General features: G+C 41.0%; 2 protein-coding genes across 7 annotated transcripts in view; one reads left to right on the top strand and one right to left on the bottom strand.

Moving 5' to 3' along the window:
- The first annotated feature begins 3,666 nt into the window (after positions 1-3,666).
- tecrl2b (trans-2,3-enoyl-CoA reductase-like 2b) lies at positions 3,667-24,041 on the top strand. Of its 6 annotated transcripts, none has more exons than XR_014570219.1 (12): positions 3,667-3,831; positions 3,948-3,999; positions 4,290-4,334; positions 7,785-7,888; positions 10,402-10,517; positions 10,626-10,731; positions 15,388-15,460; positions 16,991-17,034; positions 18,574-18,631; positions 22,354-22,470; positions 22,786-22,831; positions 22,926-22,976. XR_014570219.1 is itself a non-coding variant. In XM_083781329.1 (12 exons), exons 1-12 carry the CDS (start codon positions 3,670-3,672, stop codon positions 23,051-23,053), a joined length of 1,023 nt encoding a protein of 340 aa, XP_083637455.1. In that variant the 5' UTR covers positions 3,667-3,669; the 3' UTR covers positions 23,054-24,041. The 6 variants fall into 6 exon arrangements, 5 of the variants coding, with proteins under 5 accessions (XP_083637455.1, XP_083637456.1, XP_083637457.1 ...); XM_083781329.1 differs by having other exon boundaries at positions 22,354-22,442; positions 22,926-24,041; XM_083781330.1 differs by lacking the exon at positions 4,290-4,334 and having other exon boundaries at positions 22,354-22,442; positions 22,926-24,041.
- The window catches only part of abca4b (ATP-binding cassette, sub-family A (ABC1), member 4b), a gene marked incomplete at both ends in the record, with an annotated part of 98,007 nt that continues 96,466 nt past the window's right edge, over positions 23,310-24,850 (bottom strand). The window contains one exon of the mRNA XM_083782637.1: positions 23,310-23,488. Coding sequence (XP_083638763.1) covers positions 23,310-23,488 — 179 coding nt within the window. The remainder of the gene's footprint in view (positions 23,489-24,850) is intronic.

The raw sequence follows: 24,850 nt of genomic DNA, 5'->3' as shown, positions 1-24,850 counted from the left end.
GTGGATTCTGCCAGTGCTTTTCACTGGAATGGAGTGGTTTCTGCAAAGTCAAAACGCTCCGTTGCAGTGAAGTGAAAAGTAAGGCAATGTTTGCCTCTTTGGTGCTGTGCTACAGTATAGTAGATGAATAAAGTATCACAAAATGAATGCCTCACAATTGTATTTCAGTACAGTACTTAAACATTTACTTGGTTGGGGTGGCAATGGCCTAGTCAGGCACATACCACGTACCGCGAGTTGTGGGTTTGATTCCCGCAGCCTTTGCTCCGCATCACTCCCTGTCTCTCTCTCTCCCCATCATCAGCCCCCAAAATATTGTTTTTTTTCCAGGGGCGCTCCTCCTATGTACATACAGCTTTGTGTGTACAGTGTGTCTGTTCGTATGAGCACGGAATGTGCTCAGCTGATTGGCACGGAATGTGATGTATGATGATATATGATGAAAGCGCCCCTCACTTCACACAAGTTATGAAGTTTCTTTCCTACCACTGCTCACTTGTTTTGTCGTACTTTAACTCCGAGGGCAATTGTTTCTGAACTTCACAGGCATGCAGACGCTTTACGCAGCCGTAATAGTGAGTGGGTGCAACTTCAGATGGAGAGGGAGAATTTTTGTATTCATTTTATCTCTCAAGGGTGTGCTTGGCTCCTGCTGAGACGCACTCAGGAGATAAAGATGCAGACTTGCTGCTGCACGCGGCGCTCTGAAGCACTTTAAAAACACATTTCATCAGCAATTCCGTCTGTAGGCCCACACGCTCCTTGAACTTCAAACACCTGAGTGTGTTCAGTGCGGATGAGGCTGATAACAGATTAAAAGATGTTTCCTTGCGTTGACATTAAAGCCACCACTGTGGTACTATTATATTACTCAAAATCTACTGCCCTCATGTGGTCAACACTGGTTGACGGGTCAGAAAGCTACTTCAGAATGCCATCAAACTTTAACAATGAGTTCAAGCGTCTAACTTACTGGGAGTAAGAATAGTGCACAGTAACACCTTCAGTTAAAGGAGTAGTTCACCCCCCAAAAAAGTACTTAACGGTAACAAACTGTGCTTTTTCTCAATGCTGCTGCTATATCCTTGATCATTAGTTCTATATTATAATCCTTTTTGTACCAGACAAAAATGTTACTCTTGTATGCAATAACCTTGAACATGGCATCCCTGTTTTGGGCCTGTCATTATGCAAAAACAGTCAACAACACAAAAAACTACAAGCTCACAACATGTAAACGTTGTTCACTTTGGTTCACAAGGTATATTACGTGCAGCCTCGTGTTTTGCTATATTATGTATTTCCAAACCAAAAGTATCGCTAAACCTCTATAGTCATTGGGAGTCTCCTCAGGGAAACGTTCACAATACAAGACCCCTCACCTGTATAATTTAGAAGGATCCTGTTCACATGAGTTTGAGTTTGCATGAGGGATACAATAAAGTACACCAAGTAAAACATAATATTAAAATATGACAGAAGGTAGAACTTGCTTTCGTTGAAGTAAGACATTTGTTGCCATTGATTTACAAATGAACACAAATGTGTTGTTGCTGCTGTAGTTTTGCCCCCCTTCAGATCTCGACTTGTTCATTGCAAATTAGTTTACTTTAGTAACTGCTTTGGTAGTTGGAGTTTAGTTCATCAGCACAGTTGGGATGGTGTAAGTTGACAGCCAGCCAAAGAAACAGCCAAAGACTTTATCCTCATGAGCTACCGGCTGTAGACGGCTAAATAGCTTCTTTCCCCGGACGGACAATCAGGAATAATATGAACAAGCGGAAATTAAATCCATATTGAATATGACAATAACAGGCATTGTACATACTTATCTAGAGAACAGTATGAGAATCTCACTACTATACTTTCTAATCCTACTAATCTTAGAACTGGCAAGTCAGGGAGTTGCATACCCCGGTAGGCAAACTATTTGGCAGAGTGATGCGAGCACATCCCTGGTGGTGCCTTGATCATTGATTGATTGTTTCATTGATAGATTTAGATCCATTAGGAAACGTTGTCTGGCTATCAGTCACCTAAAACAAAAAAATATGTTAATACCATTTGGCACCAACGTCTGGTGGGCCCGTTAAGAAAATTGCATGGCTGCTTCCTCCTTGTCTGCTTTTTTTCAAGTTCTATTTGACTGAACTTGTTGATGCTCGACAAACATGGCACCGATGCCAGACCTAATGTTCTGGTGGCCTGCCAGCCGGGTGTCACAACGGATCCAAGGGACATGCACACCATGCTGGCACGCATCGCACGCACGCTGCTCCACACGCTGGCGCCGTACCAGCCACACAGATCACTGTCTGTCACACACAAATTATACGCATGACCTTGGCACTGAGGGCTTTACAGCTTAAAGGTATAGTCAGTGATTTCACTCAAAAAACCTTAGGTTTCGTTTTTGGCTGTGGGACCCAGCCTTTCGTCCAATCAGGATAGAGAGTCAAAAACGAAACCTAAGGTTTTTTGACCCCCAGGGGTTAACTGGGGACAGGGAGGAACTCCTTATATGGTCAGCACACTCTATAGTAGGGAGGATTATCACAACAAAACAAAAAAATAAGTGATATTTGAATTAAGTGAAATCACTGAATATACCTTTAAAAACACTTTCAACCTAACATCCCTATACATTCATAATTCAGAAATATATATATATATAAAAAAAGCTCACAAGTCGTGATGTGACGTGCTGTGATCTTGTAGATCGACTAGCGTGACAACATTGTACAATACGATGAAGTGTTGAACAGGGCTTACATTGACCACGTCAACCCAATACTTCCATATCAACTGAATGATATTCCCCCAGGACTCCATTCCAGGCCCTAACTGTTTTCACATTCTTCGCAGAATAGAAAATCTACGTTGTGAGCTTGTTATAGCTTTGCTATAAGGCAAAAGTGGTAAATGAAAGTTTTGTAATAATAATCAAAATCTACAAAGTAACTAGTAAGTATTTGTCAGCCTTCTGATTGGTCCCTGACTGACTAACCAGCAGGCTCTTTCTGCCTTCTTCCGCCCTGGTTTCACCTTAGTTGAATTTGCTAAAACGTCATTTTTGGACTAAAAACAAACATCATATGCTCAGTCACCATGCTGCACCTGTGATGTTCCTTTTTACTGACACCACGTTTAAAATAAGAATTGAATACATAGAATATCAATACGAAGCAAATGGTAGTGGAAGGAGAGAAAGGATTATTGTCCAACCACGAAATCGCAACCAATGGGTGTGAAGAGGGGCAACAATCACAGGCGGAACATGACAAAGGGTGGAGTAAAAGTGCCTCTGAGATCATGTATAGTGGAGTAGAAGTATACGTATTGAAAATTGTAAATACTCGAGTAAAGTAAAAAATACCTCAAAAGTGTATGTAATTTAAGTACAGTAATTGAGTAAATGCACTTAGTTGTTACTTTCCACTGCTGCTTCTTAGCACCTGAAGCTGCTAAAACCAAACTGTCAAGGTCATCACAGCAGATAATCTAACCTCACACCACCTCAAGACTTGGCATGACTTGGCATATTAGTCATATTCAGATTGTTTTACTTGATAGTAACTAACAACATTAACACACTAGTTACAGCACTCACACACAACCACACACACACACACACACACACACACACACACAGTGCCCCCAAGTACCACCATGGGTTTTGAACTAAAGGATTTATTCACCGTTGCACAGTTCATAAAGATACGGTGTACCCATGGATTAAAGGCACCAGAGGCCAAGCTTCCTAAAAATTACATTTTCTATGACTTGGAGATTCTGGATTCTAAGAAGGCGCGGCTTTGCCTCTTGGACAAGGTAGAGTATACGTTCTTATCAGCTCAGTTTAGCAGTGTTTGTACAATCGAAGCTTTGAGGGAATTCGCTATACGATAATGACAGATTGGATCGCTTCTTTCTAACAATTTTTACAGGTGGAGCCAAAGGCAACCATATGGGATATCAAGCGTCTGATATACAAGAGCTGTAAGTGGAATTTTATCATGCTCACAGAACTGTTTCTGATTGAAGTTGTTGCTTGTGTGCACCAAAGTATGCTGAAATAATTAGTTGTATGATTGAAAACTAAATACATTTATTACATAGCCTTCTAACTAAAGAATTTAAGATCAAACATGACAATATTATGCATTGTCATGTTTGATCTTTGCCTATTTCCCTTTTTTAGTTTGAGGCACATGTTATAAAAATACATTTGACTTTGACTTAACTATCATGGTGTAGTGGATTTAAATATGTCCTTCATCACACTATAGATCCAAAATGGCATCCATCCCGACAGTCTTTGACACTACAACCCTGTAAGTATCTACGGTTTTAAACAGTAACAATTCCCCCTGTGTATAGGCAGCGACGGCTACAGAAAATGAGGGACTATGGGGGGCTGGCTATTCAGAACAGCCTTCTGATTGGTCCCTGACCCTGACTGACTAACCAGCCTGCCCTTTCTGCCTTGTTCCGCCCTGGTTCTGCATTGTTTATGTTGAATTTGCTAAAACATATTTTTTGGAAAAAACTAAAAACACACATGATACCAGTCAGTCACCATCTGTGATGTTCCTTTTTACTGACACCAAGTTTAAAATAAGAATTGAGTGCACAGAATATCAATATGAAGCAACTGTTAATTCAATGGTAGTGGATGGAGAGAGAGGATTTTTGTCAACCACGAAACGGCAACCAATGGGTGTGAAGAGCTGGGGCACAAGCACGGGCGGGACTTGACAAACGGTGAATTCCGTAACACATTCCGTTTTTAAAGGAAAATACAGAAGTAATACTATAGTACTTGATACAACTAGTACTATTATTAGCACTACTAATAATTATCCCTTTATTATGTGAAAGGGAAGGTGACATAGGTTAAATATAGCTAGGTTAAATTGTAAACCTATTTCCAGCCTAATGGTTATATGTCTCTGCCCTGAATGATGACAAACTTGTTATGCGATGCTATCTGGATGCAACCAGAGAACTCCACCAGCTGTGTTGCACATTCCCTGTTTATGTTCGGGGTACAACGTTACCACATTCAGAAAGTAGGTGTGATGAGTGAGTGACAAGTGAGAAGGCGCCCACAGAGACAGCTTCCATTTAACCCAGTAAGACCTGTATGAGGCTGATTTGACTAAATCAGTGGTTCTCAAACTTGAATGAATGTGTATTTGGCATGTATTTTGACCCCCCATCTGAAAATGTTTTGTGCCAGGGACCCCCCAGAAGTTAAGATTTGTCTTTTAAAAAAACAAATCTATATACCTGGATATATTATTGAACATTTGTACACTTTTTTCTAAAATAAAATGTTCAAAAATAGCAGATGTACAAGCCTGTAGTGCAAGTTTTCTGAAAACCATATGTTGCTATAGCTGAAATCTGAAATGACACAGATGCTTTTCCGGTTTCAAATATGCCTCAGAACCAATACATTAGACAATATAAGTTCTATAAAAAGTGGGAAAAGTGGGATCTCTTCTTTCAGCCTATCGATAATGTATGAGGATTTCAATGAATGTATCCTGTAATATGAAAAATGCAGCCTTGTTTTTTGTTTTGTTTCCTTTTTTTGTCCCTTGCTTTGTTTTTGTTTTGTTTTGTTCAACAATAACTAGAAAATGACACAAACAAAATGTATGTCGTTATGTGTTTCTCCTGTCCGAACGGTTTGCGGAGCGGTCTTGATATCGGAAGGTCGCTAGTTCGTATCCACGGACCGGCACGTTAAAATTACCACCACTGAAGTGCCCTTGAGCAAGGCATTGAACCCCTACCATGAAATGTTCTATGAGCAGGGCCTGGCTGTAAACAAGTTCTTGAGCTTAGTCCAGTTACCCTGGGTAAACATAGTAACTTTGCTTTGCTTTGAGTTTGTTTGTTTTGGCTGTGTCCATGATACAGTATATCTAGTGAGAACGGAATGCCTAATATTTATAAACGACATGAATTCCTTTTAAGATTGAAAGTAACCATGACAAAGGACCCACATGTCAAAAGGGCTGGTATGCATCCTTTTCCATAGCAGTCTTACTGTTACAATGGGGCCTTCATTAATCTTTTGAAGGAAATGTATATTTCCTGCTCCACATAAAGCTTGTCATGAATGTCTGATAACATAACTACTATCATGCATTATAGGACAGAGCAGTGGCGGCCATTTCGTGGTTCCACTGAAATTCACTCTATTCATTTTTCCCATGGAGATTTCCAAAAATATGTATATAAATTATTGTAAGCCTAGAATCAAGCCAACTAGGATCCTGGTGAATAATGACCATAAAACATTTGATTCTGTGAAAATAAACTATTAAACGGCTATAAAGAAATTATATATATTCTGAATCGCATGTTTTATGGTCATGATTCACCAGGACCCTGGGTGGCTTGATTCTAGGCTTAATAAAATGTATTGATTTTTTGTGGATTTGAGTGGAACCACAAAATGGCTGCCAGCCTGCCACTGCTTTGCCTTGTATAGTTGTGAAGACATTTGGAATCGGTTGGACGTCAATTGATTGTGTAGTATGATGTGGTATTCAGAATATTTGGGGACTTTTCAGAGGACAATGCATGCACTGTCAAGAAGATGTTTCAACTGCCAAAAAACAGCACCGTAACTTTTAAATGAAAGACGAATGTTGCAATATACAACAAAGAAGAAGAATGCTAGTGTCAAAGTTTCAGAGCCTCTTTGTAACACAAGGGTTTTGAGGCTGACAGGCTTGACAATAGGAATCAATATCTGCTTGCATCCATGGGGTGCATTTCCAATTATCGTTGCAGGAGGTGGACACTTGGGTTTCCCTGAATATTTATTGAGCATGCCGGTCCTGGCTTATCAGCAGTGCTGAGTATGTCCAGACAGTCCAGTATTGCCTTGAGAGCAGTTTTCATTTAGCCCTGGACATATAGATAGAGTTCATGGGCAAGTAGTTGTCAGTCAGAAGAGTCATAGAAGAGTGAAATAACAAAACATTTAGTACGTGCTTTGGCAAACACCAACTATCCACCATGCTGGCTCTTTAGAAAGCTTTTTAAATATAATTTGACCCAGGTCTGTGGAGCATACAGTACAATGTTTTTATTCATCCGTTTTGGGATATACTGTATGGAAATGGTGAAATTAGCCACATCAGTTGGTTTAATGAGTACCGGTAGATCCTCTGGTACAGTACGCCCCTTGGCTGCCACCAGGGACAACTATCTTGGGCACTGAGCCATGGCCCATGTGCAGTCCCAAACTCCCAAAGGAGGCCATTGAGAGTGGCCAAATCCAGGGCTAGATTTCAGTGGTGGAAAGGAAATAAGTATACATGTACTTTCATGTACTGTAATTCAGTAAAAGTTTGAGTTTTTCAAGACTACTACTTCTACTCCACTACACCTATAAAATATTGTAATTTTAATCCACTACAATTATTTGCAAATTTGAGTTCTACTAGTTACCATAAGCTCTCTGTAGATTTTGGAGTACCTTTACTTTTGATGCCATTAACTTTGTACTTTTACTAAAGGAAATTCTGAATACCAGACTTTTAACAGAGTAATTTTACATTGTGGTATCGATACTTTTACATAAGTAAAAAATGTGAGCACTTGTTCCACCACTGTTAGTGTTTATGTCGATTTTATTTTTCTACAGGAAGATATCTTTTGTTCTGCTCGTGCAGTTTTGAAATGTTTTCAGTTTTCTGTAAAACAGAACCTCCAGCTATATGCTGTTATCAGCTCATTCTCTCCTCTCCAATCCTCAGACGGACAATCTCTGCGAGATGACGAGGTGTTGGGGAATCTCCCAGTGGGGACTTCAGGCACCATATTCTTCCATGACCTCGGACCACAGCTGGGATGGGCAATGGTGAGAGACCAGTGATGGAAGAAGTGCTTAAGTAAAAGTATCAACAGCCTATTGCAGAAGTAGTCTCTTACAAGTACAAGTTCGGTATTCAAGATTTTTTTAGTTTACTTGAGTAAAAGTAAAAAGTAGGCTATTCACATCAAAATGTTACTTAAAGAACCAAACGTATACAGTAGACTACTCATAATGCAGAAGATCCCATTTTACAAGTTTTCAAATGCATAAAAGTCCTTTGAAAATAGCAGATCTAAGCTTGTTGCTTTGTAGAACGGCCAATTTATGCCAAAGTATATATACAGTATAGGTCTGATGTGGTTTTGTAATAATAAAGTAACAAGAAACTCAAGTTCTCGAATAATTATAGGGGAGTAAGTACAATATTTGCCTTATAGTTTCTCCTGAGAGTATACGCTTTACCAGAAGTAACATTTTTTTATCGATTTTGATAGTTGATTATTAGTTTTAGGTTGTTTTAATAGAGCGGTCCTCTTGTCCTCTTGTCTTAAATAAACTTGAACTTATAGTGGAGTTGAAGTAAGATTATTGAAAATTGGACTTACTCCATTAAGTAAAAATACCTCAAAGAGAGACCAGTAAATACACCACCAGGATTTGTCATACTGTATGTTGTGAGCTCATGGTATTCCCTCCAGATAATGTAATGAAAGATAGTTAATGCACATACCTGTACACAATTTACATGATAATTACTATGATTTGATTTGATTGATTGATTGAGCACAGTATAAAAACAGTACAAAAGGGAAGATACGTAGAAAATAAAAAAATTAAAGTGCTGGGAGGAGGCAAGAAGCCCAAAGGGCTTATACGAGGTCTCAACCTGTGTACAACAAAACATAAAAACTAAAATGGATTTGAATGAAATACATAAACATAAACCTTGATTATCTATAACATGATTATCGGAAATGGATTGTCAACATACAGTAGATGGCATTTACGCTTCTATATAATTATGTAAAAATTATAATATAGTTGACACTTTTATCCAGAGTGACTTACAAAGAAAGTGACAATAGAATAAGCTTAATCTCTTAAAACCTAAATACGTTGAGGGATGTATCCCTGGCCTTTTCCCCCAGCTCCTACACCATGTTTTTGTCAAAACTAGTTATGGGCCTATTATGAGAGGCCTATTATGAGAGGCCGAGAAAAGGAACACTAGGTTTCAAGTTGTTAAGTTCCTAAATTAATAAACATTACAAGCAATGAAAAGTAGGCACAGTACACGAGAGTAAGAGTCTGCTTTGACACGGTATACCCATGACTAGAAGATCCGACAAGCTTGTGCATGCTAAAGGGGAACCAAGGTGAGAAATAGAGGATATTTTCAATTCCAGATAAGAGTGTTTTGGAAGTTATGTGAGAGAGGGGAAGTTATTCAAGGGGAGGGAACTTTAATACTTCATATCTGATAGTCACTCTGAGTTATGCAGGAGAAACTTTTAGAATTTCAAATCTAGTCACTGTCATGCATAACGTATTTGCATAACGTATTTCATACAGTCTTTACTTCATATTTCTTCCCACTCTGTCCAACCGACACCAACTCTTCATCTAAAAGCTATAACCATAATTCTTGTTAGCCTGGCAGGATTCCCTGTCTGATTGAGTGCTTAATAATGAAAAATACAGTAGATATATACTGTATATTATGTCTTGGCCTGACAGTACATGAGGTCTAGTTGTCCTGTATGTCATCGCAAAAATACATATACGATACATGTTATGGCCTGGGTGAGGGTCATAAGGATTGAGTTACCCGCCTTACTGTGTATCACCCCTTGGACTTGGGCTCTGGGTTTAGTCTGAGTACCAGTTCGACCCTCGGCCTGCTCATATCCTACATGTCAAAGTGTCCCCACCAAGCGCATAAGCGATAAAATGTTGAATGCAGAAAAGGAATTTCCTCTCCCGTCCTTTCCTGATATGGCAGCTGAAACAATCAGCACATGCTATTAACTGTGCTACCACGTGCTGCTGAACCATCTGTCACCATAAGTGAACTTGCTGCCGAAACAACGTCATGTCAAAAAGGGAAAACAAACTCAGACACTCAAACAAACACAGTGGATGGTGTGATAAAATGAGGAGGACTGAGCAGTCAATGGAGTTTATCCAGGTGAAAATTAAGGAACCAAAACACAGAGCAGAAAACTGTCACCTTTGATGGTGCACATAATGCCTGTATGTGTATGTGTATCCACACAATAATCGGGGGTATCCCAGTGCAGGAATACTAGTCATTCACCAATTTCACCTGCAGGGCAGTTCCTCCTTGGTAATGTTAATCTATTCAATTGGAGTGCGTGGGTCCTTTATTCTCCTTGTCCTATTAATAAATTAGGCTATTGGGTATGTGATGAAGAAATTCAGCCACATTTGCTGTTGCATGAGGTTATCCGGCTTACCAGCCACAGCACGGGTCAGGAGCATCATTTATAAATACAGCACCGGTTGTAAAAACATATTCTCTGCTTCTGATCCCACAGGTGTTTCTGGCAGAGTGCATTGGACCTCTGATCGTCTACCTTCTGTTCTATTTCCGTCTGCCAAACATCTACCTGCCGCAGCACAGCTTCACCTCTAGTCCCTTCAAAGTGGTCAAGTAGGTACAAAAATCAAAGCAGGAACTTCAGTGAACAGCACCCTTCCTTCATGCTTACCCAGCAGAAATGATAACCTATTAATGATAACGTCTGTATTGCAATTGCAGGTTGGCCTGTGTGTGCTATTCATTCCACTATATCAAGAGAATGTTTGAAACCATCTTCATACATCGTTTTTCCCATGGAACGATGCCCATACGGTCCATCATGAGGGTAAGTCATATACCAATACAGGGACGTTTTTGTCAATGCTAATCTACATCCTCAACACGTCGCAATGTGACATGTGAGCTTGTAGATCGGCTATTTTTGAGGAACAGATTTGGTGTAGACGAGGAAACAATTATTAGACTAGCAACATGATAACTTAAAGGACAAAGGAATTTTAAACTGAATATTTATGACAACAAAAGGTTTACAAAAAAATACTAACATCAGAATCAGGTGGTCACAAAGTCCTTCTGGGGTTTTTTCAGAGGCAGCACTCTATACCACAATATACCTTTCAAAAGTGTCAAAATTATTCTTTTTGTGACAGCAGAATTGCATCTCCACTGCCAAAGCTATACAGTCCACCAAACAGTGTACTAAAACTGAAGGCTTTATAGAGTGTCGCAGTATCGCCCCCGACGAGCGGCCCGGAAGACAATCTCCAATTAATTTTTCCATTAGACATATCAGTATTTTAAATTATATTAAATACGGAAAAATCGTACATTTCCCGTCCGTCAGTCACTCAAAATCCCCATACATGGGAAAGCCCCCATATATGGTGCCCAGGTCTCGTGACATCACGTGACATAATCAGGGATGGGGATAGTAATCATAGTAAATGCAACCTGCTGTCGCAATTAAGCCCGTATAATGGCCAGCTACTAACCTCTCAAACCCTTAGATCTCCATATATGGATATATGTCAGAACCTGTTCTGACATTCCATATGTTGAGCCTTCCCCATCCATCCTTCCTCTTCAATGTCTCCCTTTTGACTGATACCTGTCCATTCAAGCTCTAGACGGGCCTGCCCCAAAGTTATTAGTGCAGCCACACCCGGCAGCTGGCGAAAGCTAGAGTTCTCAACAGGCCTGAAGATTAAGTCCCGACCCTACCTGGGCCCTCATCAAACCACACTCAAGAGAATGTTCCCGCTACCACTTAGACCCTTAAATCTCGATATATGGAGCTTACCTGTTCTGACATTCCATTATGTTGATCTGACCTCATCAAACCCTATACACTTATATAGCCAGTACAGAATTCAGTCCATGTTGATCTGACCCCCCCATGCCAAAGCGCCAGCACTCGCCCAGCAGTCTTCCGTCAACGAGGCGGATGCGTGCACGGATGCGGATGCGTGCATGGCAACCTCACCCTTTAGGGCGAGGTTGCTTCCTCAGACAAATCCGAGTTGGCTTAATTTGTCCGAGGCTTAAAAAGGTCTTTAAATAAATACTTTCTGAAACATCTATGGTGGGAAATGAATGGGAAATTCTCTTCCGGACCGCTCGTCGCCAGAAAAGGCAGCAGGAATGCGGCGCTCTATAGAGCGTCGCAGTCCCGCCCCCTTTCATGACGACGCCACGCCAGGCCCAGGAAATAGTTTCCAATGCATTTTTCCCATAGACATTTCAAAACGTATTTATTTAAAGACATTATAAGCGTCGTACAAAGCCAACTCTTGTGACAAATCATAACAAACACAATATTTTGGACCAAACAAATAATTACAAAGAAGAAGAAAAAAAAAAAAGCTTTGTAACCTGCAGTTTTCTTCTTTCTAATTATTTGTTCAGCCCGAAAAATTGTGTTTGTCATAATTTGTCACGACAAGAGTTGGCTTTGTCCGCGGCGTAAACATCTTTAAATAAATACTTTCTGAAAAGTCTATGAGGAAAAAGAACGGGGATTTATTTTCCGGGTCTCTCGAGGGGGGGGGGGACTGCGACGCTCTATAGACTAGGTCTAGAGGCCACGGCCAATCAGTGGCTGGGAGTGGCAGAGCCCACCAGTCAATGGCAGGGACCAATTCCCCACAGGCAGGCGTCAATTTGCCACAGGTCACAAGTGTCAGTGATGTGGCAATCACCACCAATCTCCACCTCAGAAACAAAGAAACACAAAGTACTACAAAATACAATAAAAGGGCCAAATAAACTATTAAAAGTACATTTATACCAATAATAGAGACTAAAATACGTCTGGCCATAACAAGTTAAGTTTACATCTCTCAGACTGGGGAGGATCAAAGATAGGCCTAAGAAGCAGAAAATCTCCCAAAGAAAGTTGGCAAACTGAAAACTCTTTACAGATGAGAAAACTAAGGGAGAAAGTCAAACTAGGAACACTTTTACAACAGGTAAAAATCAGGAACTCAAAGGACAATAACTCAGCAGTCTAACAACGCAGCGCTCATATACTCTTGAAAGTACTCATCAGCTAATTAGATGCGCCACACACAGCTGGATGCCCAGATGGACACTCTATTAAAGTCCACAGAGGACACGGCAGGGCGTGGGGGCACACTGGGCAAGGGCAGTCACTCACAATAGAGAAAAACAGGGCACATTATACACAGGACTAGGGCTTACATGACATATGGGAAGGTTACCCAGACACACACAGGCAGAGCCAGAGGCCAAGATCGTTAACCTGGGATCCGGTTTTGTTCAATGTAAAACTCAAGTCACTTTGTCTATATACGTAATGGCAATACGAGTCAAATAGGAGCATGGCCAGACTGGGTAGCGAAGTGTAGCAATGTAGAAATGTAGCAAATTAGGCTGGATTCCAGCTAGGATACAAGATTGTGACAGTCAGAAGTTATTCAAATGTTTCCTTTAAATAGTCTAAACTTTAGATGATTTCTAACGCAACAATACAAAAGCAATTACTTTTTCCAGTTCCACACAAAACATTTCCCTATGTGTTGCAGTCTAAAGATAAAGTGCGTGGGCAGTTATCAGCAGACACGCAACTGATCGAGCCAAGTGCCATGTCTAATATTGGTAAACACAAACACTCTGTAGGTGTGATTAAACACTATACAGATGGTTAATTTGACCTTCCATAGGGGTCAGACGGTCAGTATGCGTGTGTGGAATGTAGTACCATTAGGGAAAATGACTAAATGAGTACTGACAAAGATCCAGGGCAGCAATGCTAATTAGGTTGGCACAGACCGCCTGAATGCTCAGTGGGTATTCAGTAGTTGAACACACACAACCACTTCACTACAAATATAGACTTTGCTTGACTTTTATAAAATTCTGTGTCAAACTCTTCCACTCCACAACCAGAGTTGCCATGTCTGCTTATTAGAATAAGAGACATTGGGCTTTTGTTTTTTCTGTAAAGTTAATTACTTGTAAATAATGGTGGTTGCTGTTGTTTGGGGGCTTGTTTCTAAAGTAGTTACTAGTTGCGTATTTGGGCTTGTTCTCTAAACCAGTCTTAAACATTCATGTGAAGGATGAATATTTGTTGCCCACACATCCCCATCTAAAACGTGTTGTGCCAGGGACCGTCGTATACCAATACAAAATGTTCACATTTCACTCCCCCCGGGATACTTTCAAATAGCCAAAGTGTATCAAATGTTTAAAGTGCTCATGTGGCCTAGTCCCATGATTCTCAAAACGGGTTCCACTAAATAATTCAGATTCAATTTATATTTTCTTTTTTTAAGGCTGTAGCATTACAATTTTATCTAATTGAAAAGTGTGCCGTCAGGTTTTGCACACAATCAATTTGAATAAAATGACTATTGGCACATGATTCATATTCATGCATCTATAATATGAATCATATATGCCAATAGCAATTTTATTCAATTAGGCCTAGAGGTTTCTGTTTGACTATGAAATGAGTCTGAATGATTTTGATTGAATAGTTTTTCATACAAATAGTTCCAATGGCATCTAAATGTACACATGTGGTATTAGCTTTGGTCCATAGCCTTCTACTGCTTCTACGATTAGCTGCCCTGCAGTATAAGGCTATGGGACTTTTGGTTTTAAATCTCAAATCGAAATCAGACCAGCCTCTCCTCTTTAGCGTAAATAAAAATTACGTTTTTGCTACTCACCAAAACAAAGGCGGGTTGTGTGACTCATTAGAAAGCCTACTTTCCTTAGTGGATGCACTCTGAGCCCCCCCACCACACGTATGAGCGGTAGCTTAAAACTACCATATCAAAATGCAATATGAAAACCACAACAATAAACCTCAGACAATAAACCACAAGAATAAGACCCAGTCAGACCTTGTCCTCTTTCCAGCTGGGTGCTAAAGTGGCGTGTGCTTCATTGCATGGCGTCCATTTGTTCCATAAAGTTGTCCTTTGACCGTGAGTCCTTTCCTTAGGCCTTGACCAAACTTTCTTTAAACACAATTTGTGTACTGGTCCCATAGTGATGCCGTTTTCACGCCTCTACCACTGAGGCCCTTTTATTGTCTTCTCCTGCTATCTGCAGCACCATTCTGGGCGTCGGCAGCACAACAGGTGAACTTGATCAACCTACTCAGTGCCCATAGATGTGCTCCTGAAGTTTGAACAGGAAACTAGTCAAAGGTCTGTGAGACCCAACATGGCAGAAACCCCTTCACAATAAAAGTTTAACCATCCCGGGGTCCGTTACACTAGTCACTTTTCTGACCTTGTTGCGTATTTCTCTCCCAGAATGTGGCAACAGTGTCCACAACTAGTGACTCATATTGTTACACCATATGGTATGCCTCTGTGAAGCAACTCATTTTGAGAACTCATGTATGTGGCATGTATGGTACCAAAGCATGCAACACAGCATGGGCATCGGGAAGGTTGACATTGATGACCACACTGACAAATGTGTTACACTCTCTCTCGCCCAGAATTGTTTGTATTATTGGGGATTTTCTGCCTGGCTGGCCTACCATATCAACCACCCTCTGTACACACCACCAAGTGAGTATAGGACCATCAAATATCATATCTCTGCTGTCGGGCACAAACCAACTATGTCCAAAATATTAACTTTGCAGGAAATGAAAATGCACAACATACACTGACTCTTCAAAATTGTCTGACTCTTCAATACATAAGATAGTTATGTCATTAAATATCACATAGGCCTACATATTACATATTACTGATTACTGGTTTATTAGCGAAAATAAAAGAATACAGAAATGAAAACAAACAAAGGTTTACAATGGTCAAATGCGCATGTCTGGAGAAGTGAGTGCTGTGTGGTGAATGGATGACTGCTGTGCTGTGGTGAATGGATGACTGCTGTGCTGTGGTGAATGGATGACTGCTGTGCAATGAGTGAGGGCTGTGTGGACTGAGTTGCTACTTAAATGGTAAATGGTGCATTTATATAGCGCCTTTATCCAAGGCGCTTTACAGAGATTGTGCATTACATTCACCCATTCATACACCGATGGCAGCGGAAACCATGCAAGGCACCAACTAGCACATCGGGAGCAATTAGGGGTTCAGTGTCTTGCTCAAGGACACTTCGACAGTAACTCTGGGGGAGCCCGGGTTCGAACTGGCAACCTTACGGTTACCATCCAGGCACTCTGCCCCTGAGCCACCGCCACCCCCCCTACTTAGGCTATAGGGCACACCCAAACTGTCATTGGCCAATGATTTTAAGTGGTGATGGCACACACATGAACGAGAACCGTTCACCAGAGGCTGCCATTTAGAATTGATGGAGAAACAAGAAATGATCACTGATAATATTTGTCAGGTGAAAGAAGCACTGTCTCCGTTGTGTTCTTGTCTCCGTTGTCTTCTCCCCCCCCCATATTAGTATGATTATTATTTTAGTAACGTCACGTGTATGTTTGTGTCACAACCTCGCACCTTGCAGCTGTTTTTTGCGATAGTTTCCGACGTTCTACAGTATGCGTTGTTAAATGACTGTTGTGGATCTCCTGCTGTCCAGTTCATAACATTAGCAGCTGTTTTTGCTTTGAGGCTGCAGTCCAGCTTGCTCGCTGTGGTGCGGAAATCAGCCCTTCCGCGGTGTGTGTGGCATAGCTTAGGAGGCAGGCAATCATACTACACTCCCATTAGCTTATGCAGCGTGTGTGGCAGCCAATCAGGACTAGGCATTCAGTATGACTAGGTGGTGACTATGACTAGGTCCGGTCGTCTACATTTCATGAGCTTTCATTAGTCAGGTTTCACCTGACAAAAGTCACAACAGTTTATATTATAATGACTTATCCCAACAGCTCAAGTGGAGTTAGGAGTTTTTTGACCATTAATCTGGATATAGTTGTTATGTCTAACATTGTTTAGAATGACAAAGTCATGCCCCCGAAGCGCTATATACATTTCATTGGTTAAATATTTGTAAAACCCACACACAGAAGGGTCTTCAAAAGTTGAAAAATGGAGATAGTTGGTTTCTGCCTGACAGTGACAATAGGTAGTATCTGATACAATCATACTAAGGAAACTATGTCTTCTTTTTTTCAGCGTATGGTAAAATACAGGTTTATAGCGCATTTGCTGTGTTTGTGGTATGTATTGTTTGATCTTGCATCTTGTTTAAAAGCATAAATCAAGCGTATAGTGTTAGTTCATTGCAGCACGGAAGGCAGATGGTTTATATATATATATATATGTATATAGTTCCCCCCCCATTCATTCCCCCTAGTGATCTACTGTATACTGCCTCTTTAAATCTGCTGCCTCTCCAGGCCATCTCCCTTCTCACTCATTCTCTACCTCATCCACACCCTCATACCCACAGTGCAATTCAGGCGGCCTTCTTAAGCAGTCTCAGCTCTCTCTCATTCTTCATGCTGAGCTGTCAAAGCAGCTCGTACGGCATATGAGCAGAAATTTACCCCCACCTCCCCCCTGTAGTTCTTAGTCCAGGGGTTATGGGTTATCATTGTATTGTTTGTGATTGTGTAGTTTCATTATGTTGGATCATGTGTTATTACTGTTGTTGTTGTTCATGGATTATTGTATCTTTGGCTCTGCTCAGGGGGGGGGGGGGGGGGGGGGGGGGGCGGGTCGTTGATATCAGAGCTGTGTCTTGGTGCACAGATAAGCGGAGATATCAAATGTGATATCAGACCTGTGTCTCGGTACGCAGATCATCTGATATCACATGAGCAGAGCCACACCGCCATACTAACATGCAATAGCTTTGCAATAAATGGTCTTTGGTCAATCTGAGCTGAAGTGTCTCAATGAAATATAGTTTCAAGCCTACATTTCTGAAATGCTATTGGTTTTGTGCTGGTTATCTCCCACCACATTTTTGATGAAAAATTCCCATTAAATGGTAAATAGTACAGACAGTGAAAATGTCACCAATGATTGGAAGTTGTGTGCATTACGGTCACAACAAATTAAATATATTATTTTGTACTTTATTGGGACACATTCCCTGAAAGATTGATTCAAGTTTATTACTATGGGGTGCTACAAATGCAAAAATATGGTACCGTGTAACACAACATAAAACGAACGAAATGAAAATCTTGGACTTATATGTAAAAAGTCATGCATTTGTTGTAAAACCTTACAGAACAGGACACTGAATACACCAATGGGATTGCATGTGCCACATGTCTCAAATTAGCCAATCACAGCAAAGAGGCCAAGGGTGTGATCTTGCTTGAACTTGCTTGGGAATAATGACTATGTTCAACACTGTTGAACCATGTGTATAATATTATTGACAGTATAAATCAATTTAATCAATGAAAGTTTTATCGAACCATTCGAATTATGTTTAATTGAGCTGAAACATGTCCCCCAACATGTTTGAACATTGGGGTATAATGGCGCTGCCAAAACAGGGGGGCATTGTCCACTGCCCATGCAGCACAGATTTGGCCATACATAAATCCGTCTGATCTTCATACAATTTTTTTATACAGGTGTCAGAAACTGTCAATGGTCTATAGACACATTGCTGCTTTCAACTTCTAACAGTGCGTGTTGGCTTGAACTCTGTAGGCCTACTGCTTTGCAGCTATATTGTTTTAATGTAGACTTGACTAATACAAGCTAATAAAAATATATCTCTTGGCTCATTACAGCTTTGTGAGGCAGGAAACATCTCCATACACTTGGCTCTCAATCATTTTGGCTGCAGTGGTAAGTACAGTCTCCTGTGGTTGTTGTTCTAATGAATGATTAATTATTTAAAGCTCATGGTTAGTCTACAATTACACCGCACATTGATGAAGTTACGCTTGAGATGAGAGATTTATTTTACATACCATTTACATTTCATTCATTTACTATAGTCACACTATTAATTTTACTGACTTACAATGAGTGCCACAAAAGAAACTCAAGAGCACAGATCACCAAACGTACTGGTAAGTGGGAAGCAATGCAATGAGTAGTACAAAGTCAAAGCTGCTTCACATTCAGGGCCACGCCGTCTCTTGGATGAGGAGGGATGTGTCATTATGCTTTCTAGTAGGATTTGTCTGCTTGCACTAAGCAAAGTCCTGTGCCCCGTCCGTCCTCTATACCAAAATGCTAAACCGTGTCAAATTCCTCATTTATTATACTTGAAGAGCAAAGTAATTTAGCCTCTGCAAATAAACCAGAACTGTAGTGGCCTGGAAGTACAAAACACAGTGCAACGTTTCACAAAACACTTTTTTTCAAATAGTGTCCCTGAAGAAAGTTTGAAAAACATTTGGAAGTGGAATCCGTCAGTGGCTCGGTGTGTTCAGCTCAGCTTATTGATGACACAGTAGACTCGTAGAGTATACATTTCCTCCTCTTTTTTTTTTACAATACTGTATAGTATGGCATATCTTTGATGACAGTTTATATTTTTCAGGTATTTCTGCTTTATTTTTGATAGTGACAGACACTGACAGTGAGAGAGAGACAGGAAAGGCGAGAGACATAGAGGGTATCAAAGAACCTTGGGTCGGATTCGAACCCGGGCCAGCATGGACAAAGACTACAGTATGGCTATATTTATGTGGTACAGTAGGTGTTCTGCCCTTACTATACGTTGGTGTATGGCTTGGCAGACAGCTAACATAGTTCCCAATAAAGCTCCTTAGGCAGTGCAGTTTACTGGTTATTAAATTGTAAAACTGCAATACAGAAAAATTGAAAACACCTTCAAAATGTAGAATCATAAACCAAACCATTTCTTTTGTATGCGTCACAAGTTTCAAAATGAACATATAGGCTACTCACTGTACTATTCAAAGAATCAAATTACAAACATTTTAGAAAAGATTAAACAAACTTATAGGCATATTGCTTTAAGAGCCATAAACTTTAACAAAAAACACACAGACTTACAGACTTATCCTGTCCAAGGCCTGAGAGAAAGGAAACACTCAACCTGCACTGAGTGAGATCTTGACAGAGTGCTGGTTTACACTGAACTGGCTCTGACCAAACTAATCACCTATTAAATACCCTGGTGAGGCTACCAGGTGAGGAGAGTTACTAATTAGGCAAAGGAAGATTGGTCTCCAAAACTCTCCATTACACATACAAGGCTTAAAGGTAAACTACATAGAAAGTAAACAGCACAGTAGGCTTTTGATTGATTGATTGGAATATTTATTCACAGTTTGCAGAATTAAAGTACATTTCAAGCACAACTCAATACAAAGACTGTTAACTGTCAGTGGACGACCCAATAAAGCATTACACTTGTTTACAACAGGGTCCACCTTGTTCAAATCATCAAAACATTTAGAGACGTACAAATAGACATTTCTATGTAGCCAAAAAGAACAGAACAGGAATTCATCATAAAGGAGGTAAAAAAGGGAAAAGAAACATATACAGTGAGGGGAAAAGGGGTGGGTGGTGGGGGGCGGATTCAGATTTTTACGGCGGTCAGTTTTGAGCAGTTTTTGCAGCCGTCCGTAGGTGCCCTTTGAGAGTGGTTTTGAAGGAGTCAAGGGATTAGCATGTCTTAATGTCTGTTGGTAGGGCGTTCCACACTTTGGTGGCATAGGAGCGAAAATAATTTAGTCCCTTGTTTGTGCTGAATCTGGGTTGCACATGGTTTGTTGCGCACAACACCGCTCTGGTGTTGTGGGTGTAGACTTCGTTAACATTAAGGAAGTATTTAGACAGGTACATCTTGGTGGTGTATCGAATCTTGTGGACCAGACCCATTACAAGATGATGTACTCTAAGCCATGGGTACAATTTTTATGACATTACTGTATTACTGTATGGTATGAAAGTGTCTATTTGTATGTCTCTAAATGTTTTGATGAATTGAACAAGGTGGACCCTGTTGTAAACAAGTGTAATGCTTAATTGGGTCGTCCACTCACAGTTAACAGTCTTTGTATTGAGTTTGTGCTTGAAATGTACTGTAGTTCTGCAAAATGTTAATAAATATTTCAATCAATCAATCAATGGGATATTTTTTGACAACCGAATTCGCTACTGTATGGTGTTTTCTGATGACATGATATGGCAAGTTTTCTTTTTTTTACTATACGTAGCTTGATTTTTATGATTTAGTGCTGATTACGTACAGTATCAAACTTTGGGTTGGGTTGCTAGGAAATGAAGGCAATGAAGTAAACAGAAAATCTACCGTAAGCAAGATGGATCGTATACCACTCGTTGTAAACATCTTTTCAAATGCCTTTATCTCGGAATCCTTTCTCAGATTTCACCGCTAGTCAAAACAAGCTTTATTCAACGTCCCACAACCATTGAACTAACGATCGCGGTAACAAATGTCTTCTCCGTGTGGTTTATTTTAAATATATTTAGGGTGCGTTCGGATATGTGCACCAGGAATGTGCTCCGCTTTTTGAGTGCGCAGGGCAGTCACGTCACAGAGCGCACGGAGGGTGGCTTATTTACGAACGACTATTTTAATCGTTTTTACCCCTTAAAACATGGGCCACGGTAAATGATGAACACTTGTATGATGATGTACTAAATGCTTGCCTTAGCTAGCTTAGCTCCTTCCCCCCGGGCACTCAGCACTCCAGGGGCGCAGCACATTCGATTTTCAGTCGAATTTCCGAACGCACCCATATATGGGGGTCTGACTGTCACTGTGTCACAACAAAAAAACACATCGTAATTCTACATGCGGTTCTGGTTTTCGGATTCTGGTGGATCCTTCATAATAAGCGTTTCACTGAAAAATGCAGGCAGTTAAGTGAGGATTAATTAATTAACACGTTGACTGTTATTAATGAATCCCGTTAACCTTGTTCCCTACCGATGTTTTACACTAGCCTGAAAATGTATTACCGGTTTTAGAGTGAAGTTGATGCAACCAAAATTGTCACTTGTGTTTGTGTAACTGTGAAATTGGCGACCTGTCCTTTTGTTATGGACAAGTGGACAATGGTGTCCACTTGTCAGTTCAGGAGTGCCCACACATTTTTGATGTGAGAGCTACTTTCAAAATGACCAGCTCAACAAGATCTACCCACCGAAAAAAATAATATACCATTGCGGAAAATAGTTTAAATATGTAATGTACCTGAGGGAGCTTTGGAATATAGCAGAGCTGTCGTTACATATAAGACAAATGGCTGCAAATCCCTCTGATTTGCTACATTGTTTTGTGAAATATTATGTTTTGTATACTTCCAGGCCAGCATAATAGAATTTACACTATATTTGTTCCACAAACCTTCTGTCCACAAGATGACCATGTTTTTAAGAGTTGATGTGCATGGGAGTGATAGAGTTTACATGATGTAATGACCTATGGTCTGATATGCTCCTAAGCCAGCGATGTTCAAGAGACGTTTCATTTCATCAGATGTCGTCCAGTTGGCAAGCTAGGAGGATATTTCCATCAAGACCTGTGCCTTACACTTACAGTTATGTCCTGTTAATAGGATCTAGGCCAAAGAGTATCCCTTACCCCACCACAAGCCCCTTCACTTGGCTTTTCTTCTTTGTGTCCTGTCCAAACTACACCTATGAGGTTGGTCAAACGTTATGTAATTGAAGAGGTAAATTTTTGGTGTGATCATCACCTGTAATGGATAATTTCCTATCTCTCAGCTATTGAGAATTGTCTTCATTTGTCTCGTCTTCATTTTATTGTGTCCACAGACTCCACAATCTCCACATAGTCAATTTGTAGGCCTATTAGTTGCTTTCTAAAATGCTACAGTACTGTAAATGTCTTTGACTCCTTCTGGGAGAAAAGTTGATCATTCACTGTCTCTGAGCTCTACAGCAAATCTGATGTGCTTCAAAATTTTAATTGTGCTATTCTTCACACTTTGCATGGATGATGGACATCACATTTCATTTGTGTGCAGGTGGGCGCATGGCTTAGTTTCACCATCATGACCCAGTGTACTCCAGGTAAAAAAAAGAAAAAGAAAAGGAAAGAAAAATCAACATAATGTAAACAAATAAGTTTTACTAGCTGCTACAACGTGTCCCGTTTTGCCCACAGTGGCCGTATTCACCCTGGTCAGCTTCATGCAGATGACAATGTGGGCCAGACAGAAGCACAGAATCTACACCAGAGAATTCATTAACTACCCTGTGCTGCGCACGGCCATCATCCCTCTGTTTCTCTGAGCTTCGATGGCCCCAACAGCACGCCCATCATCCCTCTGTTTCTCTGAGCTTCCATGGCCCCACAGCACGCCATCATCCCTCTGTTTCTCTGAGCTTCCATGGCCCCAACAGCACGTCATCATCCCTCTGTTTCTCTGAGCTTCCATGGCCCCAACAGCACGTCATCATCCCTCTGTTTCTCTGAGCTTCGATGGCCCCAACAGCACGCCATCATCCCTCTGTTTCTCTGAGCTTCGATGGCCCCAACAGCACGCCATCATCCCTCTGTTTCTCTGAGCTTCGATGGCCCCAACAGCACGCCATCATCCCTCTGTTTCTCTGAGCTTCCATGGCCCCAACAGCACGCCATCATCCCTCTGTTTCTCTGAGCTTCCATGGCCCCACAGCACGCTGGGGCGAGCAGGCGGCCTGAGGCGATGACACAGCTACTCAGCGCTGCAGACGGGTAATTGGACACCGTGTCACATAAATCAGGATTATGACAAGGCACTCGAATAGTCTGGCCGTGGTCCTCTATGTCAAGTGACTCTTGTCTCAGCCATTCAGAGCCCGGGTGGTAGTAGCATCCCTCCTCCACACTTTAAAGTCCTGAGCTACCGATGGCAGCACGCCGCTGGCAGCTCTGTCTCTGAAATATGCTTGTGCGCTGATGTGAAACTTTCTTATGAGGGTTCAAGTAATACGATGCAATCCCCCTGTTGAAGTTTGAATTGTGATTAAGGAGAAATGTTGTGCTCCAGGAACACATTATGAAATCCTGGGGTGTTTCTTATTATCACCACTGGATGCTGGTACTGTATTTGCTACTGTACAGTGCTCAGTATTTGCTGCTGTACAGTGCTCAGTATGTGCTGCAGTCCAATCGTGTTAATGGTTTACTTTGTCGGATACAAAACATGAATCCTCTTACACGCTACAATAAATTGCCCCAGTTTTATAATTCAAGTGGAAGATTTTGTGGTGTTTTCCAGTTTGCAATAAAAAACTTTAAGTGAAAGAAAATGCTTTATTATTGTTTTATTTTGACCAATCTGTATGGTGATGGAGTATGTTAATACAATATCACCAGCACAACTGTGATGTTTTGATTCACAAGTTCTAAACACGATCTGGGATCGCTGCCGCAATAGCCATGAACCGAACCAAACCGACGTGGTTCGGACCAATCAGTGTCAGCTGCGCGCGGGATCTGCCAATCAACTGCCATCAAGTAGCTTGACATCAGGGATCAGGCTACAGTGAGCCTTCTTCAGGGATCAGGCTACAGTGAGTCCTTCTTCAGGGATCAGGCTACAGTGAGTCCTTCTTCAGGGATCAGGCTACAGTGAGTCCTTCAGGGATCAGGCTACAGTGAGTCCTTCTTCAGGGATCAGGCTACAGTGAGTCCAGATGGAAGTAGTTTGTGAAACGATCGAGTGAAGCAAGCTTCTTCAATCTGGCAGAGTCAGGTTTGGTGGGGGGACCAGGTGCAGGTTAGCACGTAATAGTTAAAGTTTTTGGTTGAGACAGATATGACATGGCATACACAAATGAAACATGATGGCAGAGAAGTAAAACGCTTCAATACACAGTAACACAACAATAACATGGTTGAAAAGCATAGTAAACTAGAAAAAGTGCCCTTCTGGGCACAGGTCTCCACCAGGAGGATAGGAGAGTGTGTGATGTTTGGCAAAATGTTTAGGAGTAATATAAACATGTTTTTTCTTGTGTGTGTGTGTGTGTGTGTGTGTGTGTGTGTGTGTGTGTGTGTGTGTGTGAGAGACAAGTGGCATTTCTTTCTCAGCCTAGTGGGAA

Source organism: Protomyctophum parallelum (genome assembly GCF_964188405.1).
Source record: "Protomyctophum parallelum genome assembly, chromosome: 14".
Lineage (NCBI taxonomy): Eukaryota > Metazoa > Chordata > Actinopteri > Myctophiformes > Myctophidae > Protomyctophum > Protomyctophum parallelum.
The sequence above is the reverse complement of the archived record's forward strand: the minus strand, read 5'-3'. Positions and strand labels throughout refer to the sequence as shown.